Source organism: Centruroides sculpturatus, unplaced genomic scaffold (genome assembly GCF_000671375.1).
Source record: "Centruroides sculpturatus isolate CEXI.00-Female unplaced genomic scaffold, Cexi_2.0 scaffold309, whole genome shotgun sequence".
In the NCBI taxonomy this organism is placed as follows: Eukaryota; Metazoa; Arthropoda; class Arachnida; order Scorpiones; family Buthidae; genus Centruroides; species Centruroides sculpturatus.
In genome coordinates this window covers 560,582-584,985 of record NW_019384521.1, presented here as the reverse complement: position 1 = coordinate 584,985, position 24,404 = coordinate 560,582, and the positions used below count along the sequence as shown (strand labels likewise).

The window sequence follows — 24,404 nt, the reverse complement described above, 5'->3', positions numbered from 1 at the left end:
TATAGGGGAAGAACCCATAAAAGTTTATTCTGCCAGTGTCGATTGTGTTCCAATGATCATGAAAGGACGTTTAAAAAGACTGCAAAGGTTTTTGTGTCTTCAAAATATATATTATTGAAGACATACAAAAACTTTTATATATATACTAGCTGCAAGGACCCACTTCGCTGGGTTTTTATTTGTATGTAATATAGTTTTTTATATATAAAAGACTNAAGATGAATTTTTTTGAATAAGACAACTCTTACATGTAAATATTAAGCATAACTCTGGATAAAATTACCAAATTTAATTTGTGATTTTTTAAATCTATTTTTATTCTCCCTACATTATTGTATGCAGTCACGTTGCTGAGTACATGCTTCATCAATAAACACTTTCATAGTTTTTTTTTTTTTTTTAATTAACTCTTTTCGTCATGTGGGCATTAAGAGGGCATCATTTAGCAAGCCCATTATAAGTTCGGCTAGGCCCACGATGGGGCGGCCGGATGGTGAGGGACGGGACCCGACACATCCGGTCGGATCATCCCCTATCACTTTTATAGTACCCACCATATAGGTAAAGAGTGCTAAACTAGGTTTACAGTTGTAAATCTGAGAAATACAATGTTTGGTATTCATTATTATTATTTTTTACCTTTTATTATTTCGTATTCCTTATTTGTGATTTACTTCTTTTTATAAATAATAAACGTTCTTCTTTAAATCTGTTTTATCCATAATAACCTCACCACCCGGCCGGCCCTCTTAGTTTCTACAGGGCAGAAAGAGTTTTAAAAAACCCCTGGTGTATAAATGTTGTAATGTTACATATAAAATCTAAATATTAGAGATTGTTCTCGTTAATTTTGCTGCTGTTATTTATATTTCTAAGTCAAAGCAAATTATTAAATATTTTAAACAACTTTTAAAACTATATTTATAAGTTCGATTGCCAGGCGTTAACAGGCGTATCCGGTTTGAATCCCGATAGAAACATAAAAAAACTTTCAAGGATTTTGATCCGGATATCTCCGGCGTCATCCTTCACCATCCGACCTAATCTAATCTAATGCCATCATTATGGGGCTAATCTAATTAACAATGGGCACTGTAAAAAAGGCCTTTCAAAAATAAGTAAAAATACAAATTGTATTATTTCAAAAGTAGAGAACATTCCACAGCGAAAAAATATTTTAATTAAGTCTAACATATGTAAGAAATTCATTTTTTGTTTCTGATTTTTGCAACAAGTAACTTATTACAAATTAATCATCGATGACGAAAGTTAACATTGTGTTTCTATTTTGACGTAAAATCAAAGAAAGACGAATGTGTATTCAGCTGATGTTGGAATATATATAAACCGGCTGAAATCCAATTCTGATAAATCCAGAAACGAAGAATGCACATTATAAACATGAAGATTGCTTTCATCATTTCTATGTCCGTCGGCCTTATCGGCATCGTGAACGGAACGCCAATTAGATCGACAACGATGGGAGGAATGGGAGGAATGTATCCTTCATATGGATCTAGGACTACAGTTAGAGAAACTCCATATGGCATCTCATCAGTGAGAGAAACCAATAGTGGTTTCGGAAGAGAAGTTACTTACACAAACAGCGGAATGATGGGGACAGGGATGGGAATGGGGCCAGGGATGGGGACTTCTTATATGGGATGAATTTTTGCATAATGCAATACTGTTAAATTCATATAATGTAATTTTGACAGTTGAATTTAAAATCTTTTTATGATTTATCTTCTGTTAGCTTTGTTTTCTTTATTTTTATTTAAATGGTTGCATTTAATCTCTGTTATATCCATTTCATATCAATTATTTGTAATCACTGTTGAATATTTTATTATTACAGAATGTTATAATTAAATAAAAGTGTATTATAAATTTACCAATTTATAATAGTAAGTGATTGATTCTTTATTTTTATTTATATATATTTTTAATATATATTGTATCTACTTGCTTTAAAGTGAGTGATATGATTAATAAATTCGAATATCGTTTCTATGAAGAATTTTAAGTAACAATAATGTTCTTTGTTTTTTTTTAAATTATTATTCTTTCTGCCCTACGGATACTAAGAAGGCCTTTTTCGGGCTATTGTGGGTTCGGCTAAGCCCACAACGGGGCGATTGGGTAATGATGAACGAGGCTCAAATACCCGGAACAGATTATACCCGAAAAATTCCTGGTGTTTTTAACTACCCGGATTTGATCTCTGGTCGCCCAGGGAAGTAGGGTAATGTCTTAAATTCTTCGGTCATCTGCCATCTCCTTTCATGCCTGAGAAATTATATGTGCCTAAACGTTTTTGTAAATTAAAAAGAAAAAACATTAAAATCCTTGACTATCGTAACTTAGTAGATCATGCTTTAATTTTTTAACTGACTAAAAACTCGTTCCTTAAGTCAAGGCTTCATAAACTTTAGTCTACGATCTACTTTAGTCTACATTATATTCATTATGCATTACTGAACAATAATCATAAACTTTATAAGATGTGATGAAAATTAACAAGAGGCATATTTAAAGCAGAAGTCGAGAAATTATACTGAAAACTAATTCTTCTTATCCATAAATTTCTGGGAAATACAGCCTTAGTTGTGATTAATTGATAATTTTGTCTTTTAATCATATTATTCAAGATGGCATCACACGATGTCACACCGAATACGAAATACAATTATGTTATCAAATTATTGACAAAAAATCCGATTGAAATTTTTGGTTAATTAAATGTTTCGAAGAATTTAATTTATTACGAGTAAGCCATTGTAAAATCGAAGGTCATGTACACATGTACACGTGTCGAAACTTTCGCACACTTTTACTCAACAGCTGTCAAAGATGTCAATATTCATTGTTTCAAATAACTGCCTTTGAGGATAAACTAAATTGTATGCGTGACATTACCTCTATTCAATTTTAAAGCTTTTACCCAGTTATTGTTATAATTTCGTAAATTAATTAAATACAGATTTATGTTTTTATAATTAAGGATTTCTCACACTAATTTGTAACCACATTTACGCGATTTTATATCTTTTTACTTTTCATTGTTTATAATTAATACACAACTGAAAACTGTTAAAATATACATTTCGGATTTTTTAATATTAACCCCTCTTCAGTTAACACTCTTTGTTGAGGATTTTAAAGCGCAGACAAGAACATCGTCAATTGGTTCACAATATTTATAATTAACTCTAAACAAACTATAATAATAGTACTTTCTACATATGTCAACGAGTAAAGTAGTACGTTGTTGTAGTTTGTACTTGAATAAAATTACAATTTTTTTTCGAGAAACACATGAGACAAGTTTGTAAAAGATCTGTGTTTCGCGAAACACAAGTTGAGAACAACTGTATTAGATGATAAAAGTAATAATAATAAGAGCAATTTATAATAGTTTTCCATAGTAAAAAGAACTACAGTACACAGGTTATCGATATTGACATATAGCGCACCTCTTAAATGAAATTCCTGGATCCGCTCCTGATAATGTAGGTCATTATTTAACAATACTAAAATACTCCAGTTTGAACCCTGATAGAAACAAAAAACGTTCAAGGATTTTGTTTCTATCGGGATATATCGGGCTTTGTCCTTCATCATCCGGCTGCCACCGTTTGGACCTAATCTAATTAACAATGGACACTGAAAAAAAGGTCTTTCAAAAAATAAGTAGAAATACAAATTGTATTATTTTAAAAGTAAAAAGCATTCCATAACCAAAAAATATTTTAATTAAGCCTAACATATGTAAAATTTTCATTTTTTGTTTCTAATTTTTTAAGCAGCAACTTTATTAGAAGTTATTCGTCGATGACGGAAGTTAACGTTGTGTTTATATTTTGACGTAAAAATAAAAGAAAGACGAATGTGTATTCAGCTGACGTTGAAATATATATAAACCGGCTGAAATCCAATTCTGATAAATCCAGAAACGAAGAATGTACATTATAAATATTAAGATTGCTTTCATCATTTGTATGTCCGTCGGCCTTATCGACATCGTGAACGGAACGCCAATTTCACGAATGAGATCGAGATCAGGCATGAACACGGGAATGATGATGAGCCCAGGAATAGGAACAAGCATGATGAGCCCGGGCTATGGAACGAGCATGATTAGCCCGGGAATAGGATCAATGGGAACAGTCATGATGAACCCGGGAATGGGAATGGGAATGGGAGGTGTATCCCAAACTAGAATCAGTCAAACTCCATACGGAAGCACAGAAGTGACAGAATATTCTAATGGTTATGGAAGAGAAGTTATTGTCACACAATCCAGAGGGGTGCCTTATATGGGATAAATTTATGCATAATGTAATACTGTTAAATTTATGTAATGTAATTTTGACAGTCAAATTAAAAATCGTTTTATGATTTATCCTCTGTTAGTATTTTTTAATTTATATGGTTACATTTAATCTCTGTTATATCCATTTCATATCAATTATTTGTAATAACTGTTGAATATATTTAAAAAATAAAAGTAATATAATTTACTAATTTATGATAGTAAGTGATTGAGTATTTATTTTTATATATTTTTAATGTATATTGTATCTATTTGCTTTAAAAGTGATTCATATGATTAACAAATTCGAATGTCGTTTCTGTGAAGAATTTTAAATAATAATAATGTTATTTGTCTTTTTATTATTATTATCCTTTCTACTCTACGAATACTAAGAAGGTCTTTTTTCAGGCCAATTGTGGGTTCGTAAGCTACCACGTATTCCGTTATTCAGCGGAGCGCTTGCTATTCGCTAGCGGATGTGTGAAATATTTAACTTCCTGCTGACGGTAGGAACTCCCTAGTGTAAAATCGAAGGTCATGTACACATGTACACGTGTCGAAACTTTCGCACGCTTTTATTCAACAGCTGTCAAAGATGTCAATATTCATTGTTTCAAATAACTGCCTTTGAGGATAAACTAAATTGTATGCGTGACATTACCTCTATTTAATTTTAAAGCTTTTACCCAATTATTGTTATAACTTTGTAAATTAATAAAATATAGATTTATGTTTTTTATAATTAAAGATTTCTCACACTAATTTGTAACCACACTTATGCGATTTTATATCTTTTTACTTTTCATTGTTTATAATTAATACGCATCTGAAAACTGCTAAAATATACATTTCGGGTTTTTAATATTAACCCCTCTTCAGTTAACATTCTTTGTTGAAGATTTTAAACGCAGACAGGAACATCGTCAATTGGTTCACAATATTTATAATTAACTTTTAACAAACTATAATAATAGAGTACTTTCTACATATCAGAATAGAATTATAACTAATAAACTATTCGATTATAATTTTTATTAATATTTTCAATTTTACTTTAGCATTTTTTTTATCATGCCATATCTTATATTTATTCCAAAATTGTTTAGCCTAAATTATAAGTTATCATTTTATATGGGAGAAACAAACTGAAAACTGAATCAAATAATTAAAGAACATATACTGTAAATGCAATCAAAACAAACTAATCTATATCAACAGTTATTGAAAATTGTAACAATAATAGATGCGAAATAAATAAAAATATTATGGTAATAATTTAAAAAGAGAATAATAGTATAAAAAGAAAAATAAACAAACATCCAGAAATCGAAAAAATTAATTAATTAAATTTTAAAAAAATGAAAACGAAGGTTACGGAATTGACTCTAAATGGTACAAATCGCATTAGATCAATGGGTATTCAACAATCGATAGGAAATTCCATGTGTACTATTCTCGCGAAACAAAGAAGCAACAAACTTTATTGCTGTATTGAATAAAATAGAAATATGGAATTGTCAAAGAGCAAAATAATATGTTGTTGTAATTTGTGCTTGAATAAAATTACAATTTTTTTTCGAGAAACATGCGAGGCAAGTTTGTAGTAGACTTGTGTTCCGCGAAACACAAGTTGAGAACCACTCTATTAGATGAAAAAAGAAATAATAATACGAGCAATTTATAATAGTTTTCCATAGTAGAACTACAGTACACAGGTTACCGATATTGACATGTAGCGCACCTCTTAAATGAAATTTCTGGATTCGCCCCTGATGGTGTAGGTCATTATTTAACAATAATAATTAATAATAACTTAAATGTAAAAATAAATAGTAATTATTATCAGTTTATAAATTAAATATGAAAAATCGACAAAAAGAAAATACAGGTATCCTCGTACAACACGACTTCCGGTTTCTCTCTAAAGCCTGGTACTCACATACGGCAACTTTCCGTGTCGCGTGTACTCACATGGGAAATTACCCTGCAATTGAAACGCGCTATCTGCCAGCCGTAAATATAAACAAGCTACTACAGTAGAAGGGCCACGTGCCAGTAGTCCAGTGGTGGCCAACAGTTTTTGCCCCCCGGGCCGAATTGGAAAGAAAACTTTTTCCACGGACCTAACCAGAGGCTGCCCTAGGAAGATTTTGAGGTGGTGCAAGATCTCATTGCGGTTTCACCCCGTAGAGACTAAATTGTAGATAGAGATTAAAGATACATTTTTCACATTATCATGCTTTATCAACATTCTACGCTGTACTTACGAGATTTGTAATGGAGGGTTAACTCTAAACGTACCGTGAGTTGTTGACCTTTTTATTTTAGACGTCAGAATTTTTCATCGAGCTGTTCGGACTTGAGTAGCTAATATTGAAAGATTGATCGCGGGCCTCATAAATTTATTAGATAGGCCGTATGTTGGCCATGCCTGCAGTAGTCGAATTGCTTTGTTATATCAATTAAACTTAAGTTTGCCTTCGATCTTATTGCAAATAAAAATCCTCAAAAATGAATAATTTGGATAGGAAAAATATCCTAAATCGTCGAAAGTTAGGAATATCGAATACTTTCGTCACCGAATTACGATTACTCTATTCCCAATACTTTACGCTGTAAGTACAGTACGTCTATTTGGCATTAATATTTAAATCTTATAATAATATAGCGTATAAATGAAATATATTAGCGTATTAGTGTACAAATAAAGCTTTTTAGCTTGCCGACCGCCATCGTCCCACGTGATCTTTATGACGACATTGCTAAACAGCCTTCCTATTGGTTTAATTTTTGCCGTTCCGCTTTCCTCCACGGCAAAAGTTGAAAATCTTCAGTGTCGTATTCGTCGGCAAAAGTGACGTCATTTTGCCGTTTCGTCGTCCGTTGCCGCATGTGAGTATCAGACTTAACACTGTTCTGGAAATTCTCCGTACAAAATTTCACAATTTTTAAGTGTAAATTTCGTTATTCGATATTATTTATTTATTCATGTAATCACGCGCGTTGTCTTAAATTTGTCCACGGATTTTAGAATATTGAAATTTTCAATTTGTTTTGTGCCTTTCGCCAGGTTTACTTTAATAAAAACTGATAGTAGAATTTTTTCTTCCTTGTCCTAACTTTCCTATCAACCAGTGTCGTTGCTTTCAGACATTAGCTTTTAAGACTGTCACTGTATTTTGTTTTTATAGATTACAGTAATGTTCGTATTTAGTAAATTTTATTTAAATATATTTAGGTAAGTGTTATTAAATCTTTTTTAACCGTAGGTAAGAAAAATACAGCGTAGAACAAAAAAGCTGAGATGACGATGATACTCTGTAAAAAGAAAACGTCCTCGTTTAGCTAAAATTAATATTAACGCGTAATACAGAACTTTTAATTGTGATTGTTAGTAAATTATTGCTTTAATAAACATATTTCTCTTAGTAACGAAAAAGAATAGTATATTGCTAACTTCTGGAACGTAACACCGTGTTTTGCATTAGTCCTTTGTTTTGTATAGCACGAAATCGCATAACACGGCACTTTTTCAGAACGTATCTACCCTGGTATACCAGGGATAATTTTAAGCATTTATAATTTAGGTTAAACAACGTTAGAATAAATATAAGAAGTGGCATAAAGCACAAAAATGCTAAAGTAAAATTAGAAACTTTAATAAGAATTTTCATCGAACTAGAAATTTATTAGTTATAATTCTATGGTAGTGTGTAGAAAACACTATAATATTGTAGTTTAAGAGTCAATTATAAATATTGTAAACCAATTGACTGTGTTCTTATCTGTGCTTTAAAATCCTCAATAAAAATTGCTAACTGAAGAGGAATTCAAATTAAAAAACTGAAATGCATTTCAGTAAACTAATAATAATTTTATAACAGACAATGAAAAATAAAAAGTTGAGAAATCGTGTGTGGTTACAAATTAGCTTATCACACCAAATTAGCTTATCACACCAATTTGTAATCAAAATTTCTTAACAATAATAAATATTACTCTATCTATTTATTAATTTGATACTGTCAAATACTGACAAATACTGTCTAGCTTCGTTTGAAAAACGTCTGAAGATACAAACAAGATTCAGATATTAAGCAAAGCTCTTGCCCTGTATGTGTTGCCGCGAAGAGAGATTTGAGAGAGAGATACAATGGTTCAGGGCTCACCAGTGACCAAGTGGTTTCTGTTCCCTGAACACTGAGAGTTCGGTCGTAGGTTCGACCAGAGTGGAGTTTTCTGGGTTTCCGACTTGGTAAACTTGAACATTTCACTGTCGCTAGGTCTAAGAGTTTTATTCGTGAATCTCAGGTCAAGATGATTGACACGAAGTGGTTCGCCACTACCGTCACCGTTAACTGGGAGCCCGTTAGATGAAGTTGGTCGGCCTTAAGAATGCTAAATTGCCGCTCTGTGACCCGATGCAAAATTCATAGAAACCTCATGGTACCGGAGAGCAGCTAAACATTAACTCCTGCAGAAGCACCCAGATAACAATTGCTGTATTGATGATTTGTGTATAGAACGACACGTTTTAAATGAGCTTACTGATTGTATTTTGAATAATACCATTGCTTTCAATGGGTTCCTGTTAGAATTTTATTAATTTACAACATTACCTCTATTGTAGCCGGAAATAATTTGTTGGAGGACTGAATTTATAAATTAGGGGAAAACTGAGGCTGAAACTTGTAGCTGGTATTTTACTTTTCCAGGCAGCACTAAGCATATTAACTTACTTGTTAGTGCTGCCTTATTGTTCATGTGTAAAAAATAACATTCATACGTTTACGCGGTGAAAGCTAAAGCTATGGTAGGCTTATATACTATGTATGAGCACTACTGATTAAGCTGAGAGGGTTTTAGCAACCGCATAGCTCCTATAGACATGGCTTTAAATACATGTTTGGACCCTAACTTGTGATACCTGTGAAAAAAATACTCATGGACGCTTACTTTTCAACAAAGAGAATGTAATTTATGATTTTTGAAAATTCGGGCCAATCTAATTTAATAAACAGCTAGTTTAGTCTATATAAATACAGGACGGTCTAAACTACTCGTTAATGGCCGAGTAGATATAACCATTGAACACAGATGGTCTCGAGTTTGAGCTGACTAGTTTTCTAGTATTTAATACCTAAATAGAAAATACCTTCCTGAATAGCACTCTCTTCGGCAGATAGCCTACGTATTATGTTGCTTTATCCCATTAAATAACAATAGATTAGTTATCTATTTGGACGCATACTTATGCGTCCATCAGTATGGAATGACGAATGACGGAATGACGAGAGCAAGAAGAATGACGAAAAGCATTTATTAGATATGATAAATGTCTGAATTGGATTCCAATTCAAATTCCTCAAAAGCTGTAGGACGATAATTTATCGTGTAATTATCGGTCAATAACAATTTACTTTAGTTTCAATAATTTAAAAAAAATTAATTAAAGGCCAAATAATTAACAAATTTCAGTAAAGAATTTTGTATGTAAAACAATGGTGTTTTAAAGAACATTTTAAAAATTTTCTCAAATACTTCGAAAAATTTTCTGTGCGTTCATTTTTCTTTTTCTTTTAACTTTTTACTTCACGGCAGGTAAACTATAAAAAAATAATTAAATTATTTCATCCATGAAAATCTCATTTAAACTTAATTGAAAAGAAGCAAACCTCTAAGACTGTTGCAGTATTCCCAAGTTTGTTTCAGATCCGTTAAACTATACATCCAACAGTTAGCAAAATTCTTGGTATTTGTTTTCTTATCGTTTTTGCCAGAAGAAACGAAAAACGTGATATCATTATCGTGAAGAATATAGGTACAGGCGTAACCCTGTAAAGCAGAAGGACAATACCCCATTATGATGTCTTGATTAGTAGTAATCTGTAACAGAATTTTCTATTAAATTGACAAATTCAACATTTTTATGATAAAAATGCAAATCAAAGTACATCGTACCTGACTGAAACATAAACGAAAATCGATAAATTGTCTGTAAGAGTGGCTTTTGAAAAAAGCGGGTTCTGGTAGACCTTTTAAAGCAGCCATGTGTTTTAAACACAAAAGATGATTATCCGGGCCTTCTCCTTTCATCGTCTACATAAAAGTTTACAAACATTTTCAGATTTAAGCAGAATTTTTGATATCCTATGCTCGTTTGCATATTATCATACTTACATAACTAAGAATTTCTTCTTGTTTATTTATAGCTTTTGTAAATTTATCCCGTTTATCTGTCTATAGATGACGTCAATTCTATTATGCATCATTAAAAAATTAATAAATAAAGTTATACTGACCCCTTTCTCAAAAGGACGGAATATAGATTCCATTAAATTCCAAACGTCTTCGTTGGCAGATCGAATGTTGTCGATGCGCCCGAACCTAAATTGATGTAAACTCGCAGTTTCGAAAGTAGACGTAAAATATCGATAAATTCTGTATGAGAAATAAATCGTTATTTCTTTATTTAGTGGGTCAAAGTTATAACGTTACACAGACTATAACCTGAAATATGTCATTTGCAAACTCAATTGTAAGAAGATATCAGGATTAATTTTCTGCTGTTTTATGAAATTTTTGCCAAAGTTTGTAAATTTCACAATATTCAGATCCACCTGTTCAATTAATCTATAAAGTAGGAAAATAAAATTATTTTTTTATTAATTAATTATTGTAGTAATTAAAACTGTATTTATGTGTTTACGTATCGATTGATTCTTTTATGTCATTTATCTTTTTATTAAAAGATTTGTGTATTTCCCAGTGAATTCTTGATACAGTTACATTTTCTGCATCTTCACTTTCGGATTGAGGTGTTTTCCTATAAAAATAGATTAATGAGTTTTTCTGTATATAAACAGCTAATGTATATATATTTCATACAGAAATGCTAAGAACTGTTCACAGAATCGCAACATTGAACTCCCATCAACGACCGATGGTTCCATACAGATCCCATTCGTACCATCTTTAGTGACTATAAACTGTGAAGAAGTAAAAAAAAATTTCAGGTAAAATTCTTTCAAATAATATTTTGGGAAATGTAACAGTTAACACCTGAAGAAATACATCGAACCATCTATTTGCAGTGGAATGAATAGATTTATTCCCGTGTAGGACATGATTAGCCATAATTTCGAGATTTTGATCCGAAAATTTGTTGAAGTATGGGTACTTTTGCCCTTCTAAGGATTCGATGGACTCGTCCATGCACACGACAAATAAACAATTTTCAATATGTGTGATTGACTGTTTATTAATTTCGCCTAATTATATAATTAGAATTAAACATGAGAATTTCAGTAATTTTCTTTCTTATGTTCATATAAAATACTTACTTTTAATCAGATCTTTTCTTAATTCTGACCATTGTTGTCGATTATGAGCAGTCAGAATTCCAATTGGTTTGTAAGCAGGTGCAGTTTTACTTTGATCCTGGATTTCTTTTAGTTTTTCTCCAAGATTTTTCTCACTCGGTATGCATTTCTCGGGAAGTAATAACATAAAAAACTGGAAATATGTTGAAAGCTTTTATAAATAATAATTTCCTTGTTTAGTTATGTTTCCATATTTATTTCTAACATTATTTTATTTTATATTTTGAGATCGATATTTTATTTAATTTTGAAAATTCATTTTAATTAGTATCGTTCTTACTACGATTGACTTGTAAGATTTTCATAAAAATTCATATAAAATTATTAATTTCTGCCAGAGAAAATATAGGTTTTAACTTGCTTTTTATGTATAATAAGGATAAATAGTTTTCTGATGCCGATTTGTAAAAAATTTACTTATGGCAATGAAAATCAATTACATCGGTTCTCTTTTATCAACTTTCATTAATAGAAGCGCCATAAAGTTTTTAACCTTATTTTACTACTATTGATGAAATTACGAAGAAAAATGTGGATGGAGGCATAGCAACACATGGGAGATCTGCTAGAGCAGGGGTGGCTAACAGTTTTTGCCTCCGGGCAGAATTGGAAAGAAAACTTTTTCCACGGGCCGAACCATCCTAGGAAGATTTTGAGGTGGTGCGAGATCTCATTGTGGTGTCACCCTGTAGAGACTAAATTGTACATAGAGATTACAGATACATTTTTCACATTATCATGCTTTATCAACATTCTACGCTGTACAAGTACTTACGATATTTGTAATGGAGGGTTAAAACTAAACGCACAGTGAGTTGTTGACCGTTTTTTTTTTTTTTTTTTTAGGCGTCAGAATTTTTCATCGAGCTATTCGAGACTTCAGTAGCTATTATTGAAAGATTGATCGCGGGCCAAATAAATTCATTAGACGGGCCGGATCTGACCCGCGGGCCGTATGTTGGCCATGCCTGTGCTAGGGGGATGTCTCCTTGAAGGACTTTCTATGGGAAATTGCCCCTATTTAAGTGTTACAAACGTAAAGAAAATCCGGAAAATTCAACGGGTCCAGCCTTTGACCAGGTGTGAACCCACGAATTCAGTGGTTTTACCCACTCGGCCACTGGTGGAACAAGGGAGATGTGATATGTTAACAAAACCTATTAATTTTGAAGATTTGTAAGATGAATGTATAAATGAATGTTGTATGCTTATATAATCAATATAAAAATCTTCAACAGCAAGAAAAAGAATTTTAAGTGTAAATCATTTGAATAAATCTTTCTTAGAAATCTCCATAATGAATCAAGACTTGATCCAGAGATCGAATGCACAATGAACGTTTATGGTCGAGGTACATTTGGCTTATTCGCCCTATTTGCACAATAGCATAAATCGAATCAAATTGTGGACCCAGCCAAACTGATGATGGGCATAGAGAAAAGAGCTACTTAGAGTCTTAGTATCTACAGGACAAAAAGAATCAAAAATAAAATGGAAAAAAATAATTGGTTCTATATTGTGATTGTAATTAAATTTATAAATATTGTGATAAAAAGTGAATATGAATTTACTTGATTATTACAAATGACTATAACATGTCTGCTATTATCAGTGTATACATGCTCATCTTTTTCTTCTCCAGGTCTTCTATAAACATTAAAAAAACGGTAATAGTTGGCCATTGATGAATCACTTTCTTGTTTCAATTCTTGTTTCAACTCTCCACTAAAATAATTAGTATATTTAATATATTTATTTTACTGAAATATACTCAATACTTGTGAATACCTTTCTAATTTCTGTTTAAATTTCAGACAAAATATGATAAATTTTGCAATGAATCTGGAAGCCAGAAGTTATGAAATAAGAGTACATATATTCAAGTAAATGTGTTAATTTTTGATAAATACATACGAAAATCGATCATTGTCCCCCCTAAAATTTTGTTTCGGTAACAAAATAAAAGGATTTGTGTATATTGGCAACGGTAAACGATTATTCAAGTACATTTCTTCTGTCCAAACTCTAGTAAGCTGTAACAATTAAATTTTAATGGTTTTTTGAAAAATTTCCAAATATATTTTAAAAAATTGAAAACTAAACAATTTTGATTTTTTTTTAATTTGATGTCTTCACATCCTTTACAACCACAGAACTCAGCGAAGAGCTTCAAAAGAAACGTCGTCTTTGGCTCATGTTAATTGTGTTCCTGGGGTTGTGAAGGTTGTGTGAAGACATCAAATTTTCATTTGTAATTTAATCTTTAATTTTTTAAAATAATTTAAATTACTTTTATTGAGTTACTCGTCGATAACTTACATAATCATCGTTTTTTTCTGCGTATTCTTTTAAAAAATTTTGCAACTTCTCTCCTTCTCCNAGTCAAATTAAAAATCGTTTTATGATTTATCCTCTGTTAGTATTTTTTAATTTATATGGTTACATTTAATCTCTGTTATATCCATTTCATATCAATTATTTGTAAAAACAGTTGAATATATTTAAAAAAAATTGAAAACTAAACACAAATGAAAATTTGATGTCTTCACATCCTTTACAACCACAGAACACAGCGAAGAGCCTCAAAAGAAACGTCGTCTCTGGCTCATGTTAATTGTGTTCCTGGGGTTGTGAAGGTTGTTTGAAGACATCAAATTTTCATTTGTAATTTAATCTTTAATTTTTTAAAATAATTTAAATTACTTTTATTGAGTTACTCGTCGATAACTTACATAATCATCGTTTTTTTCTGCGTATTCTTTTAAGAAATTTTGCAACTTCTCTCCTTCTCCTCCGGGATTTTGAAATTCTTTAACTAGGTTCTCGGCTTCTTTATATTCTTCTTCAGTAACAATGGTCTTAATTCCTTCTAAGAACCTTTGCAGAGTGTGAGAAAGTTCCGGAATAAGAGGTTTTGGCAACTGCTGTTGTGTATTTGCAAACATTTAAATAATATCTATTAATGGAACAATTATTAAAAAAATTTTTACCTTTTCCTGCTCGTTTGACATTTTATATCACAGATATTCAGAAATTTAGACGAGTTTTGGTAATTTATAGAGAAAAGTATTGTATTGTATTGCATTGTAATAATGATATTCTAATAATTATTTATAGATTTTATTATTTAATTCTTGTATTTCTATTAAGTAATAACATAAAAAACTGGAAATATGTTGAAATTACGGCACTATAGATTACTGATAAAACGTTATTATATGTGATTTATTTTCTTAGAAACTTTACATAATTTCCGAAGAATAAAAAATTGCACTTATAAAAATTAAAAAAAAAAAATTAATGTAATATGTGAATATATTAGCCACAATGAACTGATATATTCACAGCTTACATGACATAGACTAATAATGTCAAGTCACAGTAGATATATGCGATGATGTGCCAAAAATTGATTAAAAAACACGTGTTAGTCTGATCAGACTGGCGGTCTAGTGTTTTCAGTAGCTACTTGTTTATCATTTATTTCACTAGCTAAAACTGCAACCAATTAGTATTTATTTATTTATTTTTCATGGAAAAAGTTGGCAAGTTTAATCAACTATTGAATATTCCACAGGTAATATTAATGAATAAAGGCTTCTTAAAATTTCTCATCAGTCCAAATTATAAAAAAGAACAATATGATAAAACCTTCAGACTTTATTTAACTTATCTCTTCAAAATGTTTATCTTAATCGCGATGTTGACTTTTCTCGTATACTTAAAAGAAGATAAATAGTCCGAGAATATCCACAGACAGACAAATCAGTGTTTATGTCTAATAGACGATAATGTGACAGAGTATGACAATTTCTCATATAACCTTTAGTGTTTCATTTAATAACTTCTCACAAGAATAAATATGTTTGCCTGGTAAATTCAGTTATATATATTCGTGCGAAATTATGCGAAATTAAACTTTTATCAATATAAAGTGCCTAATGATAATATGGTTGGTGATATGGCCAGTTGGTAGCGCTGAGTATAGTTCGTACGCAAGCGAAATACAGCGTTAGTGTAATTTCCCAGATGTATATCTACAGAAGTCTAGGCTATTCCTGTTGACAAAAAAGCGTAAAGAAGGGCGTGGAGCCGCCATTTTTTGGAAATTATGTTATACTGATAACGCGCTTTTTACTTCTTAGCACTGCTGTATATAACAGAGGGTAGATCGTATGTCGATCGGTCAAAAAGTGATCCCTTAAGATATTTACATTTTTGGACTCAGGAGACCTTGAAACATCGAGAAATGCAAAAAATTCAGGGTTTTTTTTATATGTATGGACGTTAGTGAAGTATATGTGGGGGCACGATTTTGTTCACACTTAACATTCACACTGTTGATGCTTAATAAATGCTGCGCTATTTGTCGAAAATTTCTGAAATTTTTCAGTGAGGTTTGTTTATTAGGAGAATTGATGCTATTAAATTTTGGTGGTTAAAGGTCGAGAGAGTGGGGAGATAATTGGGGTCGTGTGTCATATCTCGAGTAGGATGGGACTTAATGACGATTTTATTCGTTAGTATCATTTACAATTTTTTATAAAACTCATTCGTATTCTCGAAATTAAGCTTTTTGCCATTTATAATACCGTATTTACTCCCATATAAGACAACCTCGCATATAGGACGAGGTGGACTTTAAGGATTAAAAAAAATATATATTTATTAATACAATTCTAATTTTATTTCGTTTAATCACAAGTAAAATATCAAATAAACACATTGCACACGTTGTCTTTCAAAAATTACTGGCATTTTAAACTTCAAGGAAATCTTGTAAAATCGACAACATAATTTGTTCATGTAGATGGACAAATGGGAATTTTTTTTTTGCCAATTCTTAACAGTCGAATCTACTCTTCGTCAATTACACTTATGAATTTCTCCGAATTCTGATTTCCGAATAATCATGTGTTTTCACTTAGGAAAGGATTAAAACTTATATCAGGCTCCCGTGTGATTTTGAAATTTCAATCTGGAATTCAGAATTCAATTCCTATTGCTATTCATTTTTACTCCTGACAATATACAAGAACGATTCAAACGACCCAGATAAAATGTTTTTAAATAGAAGAGGATAAGAAAAAATGCGAATACGAGGTTCACAAAAATTATTTGCAAAAACGCAAAGAATCTTTCGCTCGCGCATATAGGACGACCTAGGAATTTGAAGCTGTGGTAAATGAATAAAAACCTCGTCTTATATGCGAGTAAATACGGCAATTAAAAATATAAAATGTTTTTAAAATAAAATATAACAGATAAATTGATAAAAATAAAATGATAACAGATGGCGTCACCAAAATTTTAAATGTTGCGGGGAAAGTTAAACAACTCATTGCTGGATTTTTATTCAGCCGAGGTTGTATTTGTTTCCATGTCTTATTAACAGATAATTTTAATTGTTTGATAGCTTGATTTGCAGTTTCTACATTCCTCTTTGGTTAATAGTTGAAAAATTCTTTTTTATGATAAATAAAAATTTGTGGCTATATTAATTTCGTATGCTTTTTATATAGCATACAGTTAGACTTTTGCAAATGAACTGTTTTTAATAATTCCAAATGAATGAAATGTTTAATTATTTTCTGCTCTTATTACCAAGGAATCAAAGTACATTATCCTACAAAAAAAATTTGAAAATCCGTAAAAAAGTGCCAGGAAAATTCTACAAAACTTAGCATTACTGCTCACCAGGTACTCTATTTATTTCGTAGTTTTTCAATAATATTTTTGAAGTAAAGTTTGAAAACTTTACATTATAAAGATTGATTTATATTTATTTTAAATTTCAATTTATTTTAAAGACTTTGGTTATTTTCTTAGATTTTAAATCTTAAAACTAATTAATATTTAAAAAGCATGTATTTTATATATTATTCTATAAAAATTAATGAATTCATATTGATCATATTCATTTAGATTTTTCTAAGAAATATCTAATAAAATATTCAAATTATGTCCATAGTTTTTCATTAAGAGTATTACATTTATTAAAACACATATATATTTAAGTCTATTTATATTATTTTATATTATAGCTGTAGTTATTTCTAATTCCACACATTCATTCGTAAATTAATATGAATGCATGGTAAACTCTTGGAGAACTTTTTAAATAAATATATTTAAATATTGTAAATTTTACTTTTTACTGTAAATAAAATATATAAATAGAAAGTTAAATAAATATTTAATTATGTTAGTAAATAAAAAATTTTATTAAAATTCATTATTATAGCACTTATATATATATTGTCTTTAAGTATTTAAATAGAATTATCTTTACTTGAATAAACATACAGTAATAAAAATTTTTAATTCTATATTAATTTCAAAATACTGTAAAAGTAATCACGCAGCATTTAAAATACATTAAAAATCTTGTTTATATAATACAGTCGAATCTTCAATAAGTTTACAGGTTACCACCAACAACGGTCACCNCTTAAAAGAAGATAAATAGTCCGAGAATATCCACAGACAGACAAATCAGTGTTTATGTCTAATAGACGATAATGTGACAGAGTATGACAATTTCTCATATAACCTTTAGTGTTTCATTTAATAACTTCTCACAAGAATAAATATGTTTGCCTGGTAAATTCAGTTATATATATTCGTGCGAAATTATGCGAAATTAAACTTTTATCAATATAAAGTGCCTAATGATAATATGGTTGGTGATATGGCCAGTTGGTAGCGCTGAGTATAGTTCGTACGCAAGCGAAATACAGCGTTAGTGTAATTTCCCAGATGTATATCTACAGAATTCTAGGCTATTCCTGTTGATAAAAAGCGTAATGAAGGGCGTGGAGCCGCCATTTTTTGGAAATTATGTTATACTGATAACGCGCTTTTTACTTCCCAGCATTGCTGTATATAACAGAGGGTAGATCGTATGTCGATCGGTCAAAAAGTGATCCCTTAAGATATTTACATTTTTGGACTCAGGAGACCTTGAAACATCGAGAAATGCAAAAAATTCAGGGTTTTTTTTATATGTATGGACGTTAGTGAAGTATATGTGGGGGCACGATTTTGTTCACACTTAACATTCACACTGTTGAAGCTTAATAAATGCTGCGCTATTTGTCGAAAATTTCTGAAATTTTTCAGTGAGGTTTGTTTATTAGGAGAATTGATGCTATTAAATTTTGGTGGTTAAAGGTCGAGAGAGTGGGGAGATAATTGGGGTCGTGTGTCATATCTCGAGTAGGATGGGACTTAATGACGATTTTATTCGTTAGTATCATTTACAATTTTTTATAAAACTCATTCGTATTCTCGAAATTAAGCTTTTTGCCATTTATAATACCGTATTTACTCCCATATAAGACAACCTCGCATATAGGACGAGGTGGACTTTAAGGATTAAAAAAAATTATATTTATTAATACAATTCTAATTTTATTTCGTTTAATCACAAGTAAAATATCAAATAAACACATTGCACACGTTGTCTTTCAAAAATTACTGGCATTTTAAACTTTAAGGAAAAATCTTGTAAAATCGACAACATAATTTGTTCATGTAGATGGACAAATGGGATTTTTTTTTTGCCAATTCTTAACAGTCGAATCTACTCTTCGTCAATTACACTTATGAATTTCTCCGAATTCTGATTTCCGAATAATCATGTGTTTTCACTTAGGAAAGGATTAAAACTTATATCAGGCTCCCGTGTGATTTTGAAATTTCAATCTGGAATTCAGAATTCAATTCCTATTGCTATTCATTTTTACTCCTGACAATATACAAGAACGATTCAAACGACCCAGATAAAATGTTTTTAAATAGAAGAGGATAAGAAAAAATGCGAATACGAGGTTCACAAAAATTATTTGCAAAAACGCAAAGAATCTTTCGCTCGCGCATATAGGACGACCTAGGAATTTGAAGCTGTGGTAAATGAATAAAAACCTCGTCTTATATGCGAGTAAATACGGCAATTAAAAATATAAAATGTTTTTAAAATAAAATATAACAGATAAATTGATAAAAATAAAATGATAACAGATGGCGTCACCAAAATTTTAAATGTTGCGGGGAAAGTTAAACAACTCATTGCTGGATTTTTATTCAGCCGAGGTTGTATTTGTTTCCATGTCTTATTAACAGATAATTTTAATTGTTTGATAGCTTGATTTGCAGTTTCTACATTCCTCTTTGGTTAATAGTTGAAAAATTCTTTTTTATGATAAATAAAAATTTGTGGCTATATTAATTTCGTATGCTTTTTATATAGCATACAGTTAGACTTTTGCAAATGAACTGTTTTTAATAATTCCAAATGAATGAAATGTTTAATTATTTTCTGCTCTTATTACCAAGGAATCAAAGTACATTATCCTACAAAAAAAATTTGAAAATCCGTAAAAAAGTGCCAGGAANATTAAAAATATAAAATGTTTTTAAAATAAAATATAACAGATAAATTGATAAAAATAAAATGATAACAGATGGCGTCACCAAAATTTTAAATGTTGCGGGGAAAGTTAAACAACTCATTGCTGGATTTTTATTCAGCCGAGGTTGTATTTGTTTCCATGTCTTATTAACAGATAATTTTAATTGTTTGATAGCTTGATTTGCAGTTTCTACATTCCTCTTTGGTTAATAGTTGAAAAATTCTTTTTTATGATAAATAAAAATTTGTGGCTATATTAATTTCGTATGCTTTTTATATAGCATACATTAGACTTTTGCAAATGAACTGTTTTTAATAATTCCAAATGAATGAAATGTTTAATTATTTTCTGCTCTTATTACCAAGGAATCAAAGTACATTATCCTACAAAAAAAATTTGAAAATCCGTAAAAAAGTGCCAGGAAAATTCTACAAAACTTAGCATTACTGCTCACCAGGTACTCTATTTATTTCGTAGTTTTTCAATAATATTTTTGAAGTAAAGTTTGAAAACTTTACATTATAAAGATTGATTTATATTTATTTTAAATTTCAATTTATTTTAAAGACTTTGGTTATTTTCTTAGATTTTAAATCTTAAAACTAATTAATATTTAAAAAGCATGTATTTTATATATTATTCTATAAAAATTAATGAATTCATATTGATCATATTCATTTAGATTTTTCTAAGAAATATCTAATAAAATATTCAAATTATGTCCATAGTTTTTCATTAAGAGTATTACATTTATTAAAACACATATATATTTAAGTCTATTTATATTATTTTATATTATAGCTGTAGTTATTTCTAATTCCACACATTCATTCGTAAATTAATATGAATGCATGGTAAACTCTTGGAGAACTTTTTAAATAAATATATTTAAATATTGTAAATTTTACTTTTTACTGTAAATAAAATATATAAATAGAAAGTTAAATAAATATTTAATTATGTTAGTAAATAAAAAATTTTATTAAAATTCATTATTATAGCACTTATATATATATTGTCTTTAAGTATTTAAATAGAATTATCTTTACTTGAATAAACATACAGTAATAAAAATTTTTAATTCTATATTAATTTCAAAATACTGTAAAAGTAATCACGCAGCATTTAAAATACATTAAAAATCTTGTTTATATAATACAGTCGAATCTTCAATAAGTTTACAGGTTACCACCAACAACGGTCACCTGTAAATAAGGCAATAATTTCATATAAGTTATTTTACTGTAAATGTTATAGTATTGATACTATAACATTTACAGTAAACTAAAATATAAATCAGTAAACAATGTTTTAAATAATACCACGTATTAAAGTAATCAATTGTTATACTAAGATAAATTTGTTGGCGGCTGATGGTATAAATCAAATGGATAATTGACCTCTTTCCATACAGCAGAGTTTCTCTTCTGACCCTCTAAAATTACATAGTAAAATAGTTATAAAATATTCTAATAATAAAAATATATGTTAACGCTCCCATAGAATGAAATATTAGAAGTTATCGTGTATAAAAGCATCATTAAATATAAGTTTTCTTCATAGAATGTGTATATATATACATACATACATACATATTCACTATTATAATATAGGCCCTATATAACAGGAAAATTGAATAAAAGAAACTTTATCGAATATAATAGTGGGCTGATTAAATTCTGAAATAAGATTAAGTGAAAATTTTATTAAAAAGTTATTATTTATGAAATGAAAATAAATATTAAAAAGTTCCAAATATATTAAAACAATAATATAATATGTAGCATAATAATTTAGTTTGATATTATCGGAAGAAACTATTGATAAATTAGCATTAAATGTATAGAAGAATTCTTAATTAAATATAAAATTATTTAGTATAACATTAAACAATTTTCATGTAAATTTATTGAAAAAATTACTTAAAAAAATAATAATTTCAGTATTAGCAATAATTTTATTATATGCCTATTAATGAATTTTAACTTATAAAGAGTGAAGTTGTTAACTCAAAAAATATAAGACAGATCTAACTATAAAAATATAAAATTAAAGACATTCAAATATAAAAATGGGATAATGGATGATAAATAAAACGAATTTCCTTTCGAACAGATTCATTTTAAAACATGAAAATTGATGGAGATCTTGGATACACAGTATAGTGCCTTTTTGAATTAATTCAATATAAATTACTTTACTTTGCTAGAAAATTGCTTATTAAATCTAATAATAACTACATTAGATGCATAATTTTATTATTAAATTTCATTCAAACCAATATTTACTATTTTAAATCATGTGATAATTAGGCTATGATATAAATAAATAACCAATAAACGTGCGGGTTATTTATAAAATAATTTTAAGAATATTTTAATTAATTTTTAGTTATTTAACAAATTCTTTTATTAGCGATTTCCACCGTTTATTTGTCATTTATATTTCTTCGTGTATGTAAGTGTCAGTTTGTTTGTCTGCCTCTTCCGAATATCTTGAAAATTGCAAGATGATTTTAAAAGAATTGATAAAAATACACTTTACAAATACAGGATGTCCATAAAGTCTGTGTACAATTTAAAAAGTTTATAACTTTATTAATATTTGTGATAGAAAAAAATCTGTAAAAAGTATTAGAAAGCTTAATGTACTGTACCTAGTTTTTTAAGTAAAATTATTTAGTAACTTTTCAACACAGTAATTTACAATTTTTCCAAACTTTAAAAATACTTTTTTTTCATAATTACTTGTGACCTTTGGCTTCAACTGAAGAAAACGTAAACTGTATCCTTTGGTTGGCTGAACTTGGCTACGATAAAACAAAAAATTACAGATTTTCTTATTTCCAATACATTCTACATAATTTCTCTGTCACAAATACTAATAAAGTTATAAATTTTTAAAAATTGCACTGGGATTTTATGGACACCCTATATATACTCACTTGACAATAAATTTCATTGTATAAAATTAATCATTTTTAGGTATAAAACTGTATTTTACATTAAGATACAAATCTAGTTATTGAAAATAAATAATTAAACATAAATAATAAATAGAGTTAAATATTATTCTGAAAATTTCATAATTTAGTCCAAATTAGCTTTTTATCTATCTATTAATAATAATAGAAAATAAGTTTAATATAATTAAAGCATTAATTTATTGATTTTTACCTATAACAATCTTCAGAATTTGTGAATATGAACTCAAACATGCAAAAAATCATACTTTTTTTAATTATTATTTCATGCTTTATGTATGCTAAAATAAGATATTTTTCAATTAAACTCTAATGCCAACTCTTATAGTCAATTCGAATAACAAATAAATTATTTACAATAATTTTTTCCCTGATCAAATTTAGTATAGGGGAGATCGGGGCAAGATCGGCATGTTAAGCTTTACTTAAATTTTGTGTAATAAATACTGCTGTAAACTGAAAAAAAAAGCTTTGCATATTGTCTATTGCAGTGTTTCCCAAAGTGGGGCGTACGCCCCACAGGGGGGCAATTTGATGGTTGGAGGGGGCAATTTGAGAATTGACATTACATAATTTCTTCCCTTCGCTATGAGCTTTTTTAATGCAACGCTTTAGGTGACAAAGAATATGAAAAAGAAAATTTTCTAAATAGAGGACTTAAATTATTAATAAGCATTTTTAAGATGGCATCAAAACCTAAACTATGTTATTAGAGTCCGCAAGTGAACTTTTCAGCGTTTCCTTTGCTGTATCTCTTGTCGCAGAAATCTTGTATCTTTTAAAGTCGCTAAGTAACAACGTTTTCGCACAATTTTTTTCTAAAAATTTAACTCTAATATTTTTAACACCTATATGTCATAATTGTCTGTCATTTATATGATTAAATGAATTAATTAATACATGTTGTAGAAATATAATTTTTACGTATTAAATAATTTGTTTATTTTTTAACCATTTAGCTTTTTATATAAGTTTTTAAACTGTAAAACTATTGATAATATTTAAAAACTAATTAATTGTGCCTTTTTTGTTAGTTTAGATATCTCTAATAGCAGTGTCTTTGATAAAGGAGTCCAGAAGTATTAAAATCTTGCAATCTGGTCTGCTGGAATCTTCAGGGCTTGCGTTTATCCCAAGTATCACTTGCGGCAAAATGTGTTATATCTACACAAAAACAATTTTTTCTAAATTTACGTTTACTCTGTCACATTGAATTATTTTTACAAAATTTTATTATTTTTTTAGCCCATAAAAAATGAGTGGAACAACAAAAAAGAAAGTTCGTCAATATTCAGAGGAATATCTAA

The 24,404-nt window shown here is 29.3% G+C and overlaps 1 protein-coding gene across 3 annotated transcripts; it reads right to left on the bottom strand.

Annotated features, from left to right (window-relative positions):
* Positions 1-9,869: 9,869 nt before the first annotated feature.
* Positions 9,870-14,799, bottom strand: LOC111622737 (choline O-acetyltransferase-like). 3 transcript variants are annotated; one of them, XM_023365153.1, is made up of 15 exons: positions 14,691-14,799; positions 14,433-14,624; positions 13,615-13,733; positions 13,489-13,542; positions 13,272-13,425; positions 11,662-11,833; positions 11,381-11,589; positions 11,207-11,307; positions 11,028-11,144; positions 10,829-10,951; positions 10,621-10,759; positions 10,499-10,558; positions 10,280-10,417; positions 9,994-10,204; positions 9,870-9,924 (listed from the first exon to the last, which is right to left on the bottom strand). In XM_023365153.1, exons 1-15 carry the CDS (start codon positions 14,709-14,711, stop codon positions 9,911-9,913), a joined length of 1,824 nt encoding a protein of 607 aa, XP_023220921.1. In that variant the 5' UTR covers positions 14,712-14,799; the 3' UTR covers positions 9,870-9,910. The 3 variants fall into 3 exon arrangements, with proteins under 3 accessions (XP_023220921.1, XP_023220920.1, XP_023220922.1); XM_023365152.1 differs by having other exon boundaries at positions 14,433-14,577; positions 14,691-14,792; XM_023365154.1 differs by lacking the exon at positions 9,870-9,924 and having other exon boundaries at positions 10,047-10,204; positions 10,280-10,283; positions 10,354-10,417; positions 14,433-14,577; positions 14,691-14,792.
* Positions 14,800-24,404: the final 9,605 nt, after the last annotated feature.

What these genes read in the sequence shown, in the direction of transcription:
- LOC111622737 (XM_023365152.1), bottom strand. Translation starts at nt 14,785, where the DNA reads ATGCAATACAATACAATACTTTTCTCTATAAATTACCAAAACTCGTCT. An exon ending in TTTAAACAGAAATTAGAAAG is followed by an intron (nt 13,426 to 13,488) that starts GTATTCACAAGT and finishes TAATTATTTTAG; the next exon opens with TGGAGAGTTGAAACAAGAAT. An exon ending in GGTTCGATGTATTTCTTCAG is followed by an intron (nt 11,308 to 11,380) that starts GTGTTAACTGTT and finishes ACTTCTTCACAG; the next exon opens with TTTATAGTCACTAAAGATGG.